Source organism: Balaenoptera ricei, chromosome X (genome assembly GCF_028023285.1).
Source record: "Balaenoptera ricei isolate mBalRic1 chromosome X, mBalRic1.hap2, whole genome shotgun sequence".
Taxonomy (NCBI): Eukaryota; Metazoa; Chordata; class Mammalia; order Artiodactyla; family Balaenopteridae; genus Balaenoptera; species Balaenoptera ricei.
In genome coordinates, this window is record NC_082660.1 from 123,201,893 (window position 1) to 123,206,698 (window position 4,806).

Here is a 4,806-nt window from a genome sequence, read left to right on the forward strand (position 1 = left end):
GAAATCTTGGGGCTGCTTACTGATTCTCAGGATGGATCAGTGGCCAGTGTCGCCACACCATGCTGACTTTTTAAAAAAATTAATTAATTTATTTATTTATTTATTTATTTTTGGCTGCACTGGGTCTTCGTTGCTGCACATGGGCTTTCTCTAGTTGCAGCGAGTGGGGGCTACTCTTCGTTGCAGTGCGCGGGCTTCTCATGGCGGAGGCGTCTCTTGTTGCAGAACATGGGCTCTAGGCACATGGGCTTCAGTAGCTGTGGCGCACAGGCTTAGTTGCTCCAAGGCATGTGGGATCTTCCCGGACCAGGGCTCGAACCCGTGTCCCCTGCATTGGCAGGCAGATTCTTAACCACTGCGCCACCAGGGAAGCCTCGTGCTGACTTTTTCTCTCACGGACTCAGAGAAGTTGGGCGACTTACCCAAAGTCATAGGCTGGTCAGTGGGAAAGCTGAGATCCCATTAAGGACTGCTGAAGTACAATGCCTGCACTCTCTTTTTTTAAAAATTAAGATAACATTGGTTTATAACATTATATAAGTTTCATGTGTACAACATTGTATTTCTACTTCTGTGTACACTACAGTGTGCTCACCACCACAAATTTAGTTTCCATCCGTCACCATACACTTGATTCCTTTAACTCATTTTGCCCACTCCTCACTACCCTTTCCCCTCTGGTTACCACTACAGTAAGTCCCCTCCATACGAACCTTCAAGTTGCGAACTTTCAAAGATGTGAACGCGCGGTCACATGTCCAATCACTTAAGTTGGTTCACGTGTCTGGCGTACACTGTCATGTGTGTGCATCCCCTACAAGTGGTTGTGCTTTTGTGTACTTTACTGTATAGTACTGTATAGAGTACAGTAGTACAGTATCTTTATTTCTTGCCTGTTCACTCTATGCTACCCCCTGTATGCCAGCTGTTGTACTGTACTGTAAGATTAAAAATGTTTATTTTTTGTGTTTGTTTTTTATGTATTATTTATGTGAAAAGTATTGTAAACCTATTACAGTACAGTTCTATATAGCTGATTGTGTTAGTTGGGTACCTAGGCTAATGTGTTTGGTTTAGTTTGGCTTGGTTTGTTGGTTTTTATATTCCATATATGAATGAAATCATATGGTATTTGTCTTTCTCTGACTTATTTTACTTAGCATAATACCCTCAAGGTCCATACATATTGTCACAAATAATGCCTACATTTTTTTTTGCCAATTTTAAATACAGTTTTATTTAAGACATTGCATTTTCCACTTACAGTACAGTGCTTGTAAAGTGCAATGTTATTTCCTTTCCCTGTGCACACATTCCATGTTCAAGTATCAAGAATGCCCAGTTTACTACAGCAGCTCAACTTTAAAACTGCCATGGAATTTGCTACAGATTTGGGTCCTTCAATGTTGTGTGGAACAATGCTACACCTATGCTAGGCTGGCTTAATCAACCTCTTCAATGGTGGGCTCAGAGGAGGCACCACCAGATGGAGGAGCTCCACCACCAGGGAAGCCCCCAGGCATTCCTCCTGGCATGCCTCCTGCGCTCTGGTACAGCTTGGCAATGATGGGGATGCAGACTTTTTCCAGCTCCTTCTGCTGATGTTCAAATTCTTCCTTCTCTGCAGTCTGGTTCTTATCAAGCCAGTTGATTATTTCATTACACTTATCAAGAATCTTCTGTTTGTCCTCATCATTAATTTTGCCTTGAACTTTCTCATCCTCAACAGTAGCTTTCATGTCGAAAGCATAGGATTCAAGAGAATTCTTCGAAGACACCTTATGCCGCTGCTTCTCATCTTCAGCTTTGTACTTCTCTGCTTCCTGAACCATGCGTTCAATGTCTTCCTTGCTCAAACGGCCCTTATCATTAGTGATGGTAATCTTGTTCTCTTTTCCTGTGCTCTTATTCACAGCAGAGACATTGAGGATGACATTGGCATCAATATCAAAAGTGACTTCAATCTGAGGAACACCACGGGGTGGGGGGGGGCAGGAGGTATGTCTGTGAGTTCAAACTTGCCAAGCAGGTTGTTATCCTTGGTCATGGCACGCTCACCTTCATAAACCTGAATGAGTACACTGGGCTGGTTGACCGAGTAGGTTGTGAAGGTCTGCGTCTGCTTGGTGGGAATGGTGGTGCTGCACTTGATGAGGACAGTCATGACTCCACCAGCAGGTTCATTTCCAAGGGAAAGAGGAGTGACATCCAACAGCAGCAAGTCTTGAACATTTTCCGATTTGTCTCCAGATAGAATGGCTGCCTGGACAGCTGCACCATAAGCAATAGCCTCGTCAGGGTTGATGCTCTTATTCAGTTCTTTCCCGTTGAAGGAGTCCTGTAGAAGTTTCTGAATCTTGGGGATGCGGGTTGAACCACCCACCAGGACAATATCATGGATCTGAGACTTGTCTAGCTTGGCACCCCGAAGGGCTTTCTTCACAGGGTCCAGCGTGCCACGGAACAGGTCAGCATTCAGTTCTTCAAATCGGGCATGGGTAATTGAGGTATAGAAGTCGATTCCTTCATAGAGGGAATCAATCTCAATACTGGCCTGGGTGCTGGAAGAGAGAGTGCGCTTAGCACACTCACAAGCAGTACGAAGGCGACGGACAGCCCTCTTGTTCTCACTGATGTCCTTCTCGTGCTTGCGCCTGAATTCTGCAATAAAATGGTTGACCATCCGGTTGTCAAAGTCCTCTCCACCTAAGTGGGTATCTGTAGATTTGACCTCAAAGATTCCATCCTCAATAGTGAGGATTGCCACATCAAAAGTGTCACCACCTAAATCAAAGATCAGCACATTTCTTTCTGCTCCGACCTTTTCGTCTAAGCCATAGGCAACAGCAGCAGCAGTTGGCTCGTTGATGATTCTAAGTACATTGAGCCCAGCAATAGTTCCAGCATCTTTGGTAGCCTGACGCTGAGAATCATTTAAGTAAGCGGGTACTGTGACAGCAGCATTGGTAACAGTCTTCCCAAGGTAGGCTTCTGCTATTTCCTTCATCTTTGTCAAAACCATGGATGACACCTCCTCTGGATAGAAACTTTTTGTCTCTCCCTTGTATTCTACTTGAACCTTAGGCCTGCCTGCATCATTCACCACCATGAAGGGCCAATGCTTCATATCAGACTGGACAACAGCATCATCAAATCTTCATCCAATGAGGTGTTTGGCATCAAAAACCGTGTTGGTGGGATTCATTACAACTTGGTTCTTTGCAGCATCACCAATCAATTGTTCGGTATCAGTAAAGGCGACATAGCTTGGGGTAGTTTGGTTCCCCTGATCATTGGCAATTATTTCCACCTTTCTGTACTGGAAGACACCCACACAATAGGTGGTGCCAAGATCAATGCCAACTGCAGGTCCCTTAGACATGGCTGCTGGAGTGCAGGCCCAGGTCCACTGGAGGAGAAAACAGCAATCTGTAAAGCTGCCGCCACATTCAATGAGACCCAATGCCTACATTCTTAACCACGGTTATTTACTGCCTTCCAAATAGTCCAGTTTTACCACAGCAGAGGCTATAAGACGGTTTGGGTTCCCATTCATCAAGAAGGTTTTTTTGATCCAGATAATAGAATGATTATGGTAAAATCTAGGTGAAGGGTAAATGGGAGTCTTTGTAACTATTTCTGTAAGTGTGAAATTATTTCAAAATGAAAAATTAACAAAAAAAAGACTCCCCCAAACTATCACTATTTGTAGATAACATGACTTTATATACAGAAAACCCTAAAGACTCCACAAAAAAAAACTGTTAGAATAAACAAATTTAGTAAACTTGCAGGATACAAAAATCTATATACAAAATCTGTTGCATATCTATACACTGATAACAAATTAGCAGAAAGAGAAATTAAGAAAACAATCCCATTTATAATTGCATCAAAAAGAATAATATACCTAGGAATAAATTTAACCAAGGAGGTGAAGACCTGCACACTGAAAACTATAAGACAGTAATGAAAGAAATTGAAGAAGACACATATAAATGTAAAGATATTCCATGCTCATGGATTGATAGAATTAATACTGTCAAAATGTCCATACAACCCAACAGACGTAGAGAACAAATGTATGGATATCAAGGGGAAAGGGGGGGCGGTGGGAGGAATTGGGAGATTGGGATTGACATATATACACTATTGATACTATGTATAAAGTAGATAACAAATAAAAACCTACTGTATATAGCACAGGGAGCTCTACTCGATGCTCTGTGGTGACCTAAACGGGAAGGAAATCCAAAAAAGAGGGGATATATGTATACATACACCTGATTCACTTTGCTGTACAGTAGAAACTAACACAACATTGTAAAGCAACTATACTCCAATAAAAATTAATTTTAAAAAATGTCCATACATCCCATACTACAGATGCAATGCAATCCTTGTCAAAATTCCAATGGCATTTTTCACAGAAATAGAATAAACAATCCCAAAGTTTCTATGGAACCATAAAAGACCCTGAATAGCCAAAGCAATCTTAAGAAAGAAGAACAAAGCTGGAGGCATCAAGCTACCTGATTTCAAACTATCTTACAAAGCTATAGTAATCAAAACAGTATAGTACTGGCATAAAAACAGACACAAAGATCAGTGGAACAGAATAGAGAGCCTAAAAATAAAGCCATGCTTATATGGTCGATTAATCTGTGACAAAGGAGGCAAGAATATACAATGGGGAAAGGACAGTCTCTTCAATAAAAGGTGCTGGGAAAACTGCACAGACACATGCAAAAGAATGAAATTGGACCACTATCTTACACCATACACAAAAATTAACTGAAAATAGAT

General features: G+C 41.8%; 1 protein-coding gene across 1 annotated transcript; it reads right to left on the reverse strand.

Moving 5' to 3' along the window:
• Positions 1-1,213: 1,213 nt before the first annotated feature.
• LOC132357992 (heat shock cognate 71 kDa protein-like) lies at positions 1,214-3,382 on the reverse strand. Its single transcript, XM_059911935.1, is given in 2 exon segments — positions 1,214-1,982; positions 1,985-3,382. Coding segments are annotated over 2 exon segments (1,938 nt in total). The 3' UTR covers positions 1,214-1,442.
• Positions 3,383-4,806: the final 1,424 nt, after the last annotated feature.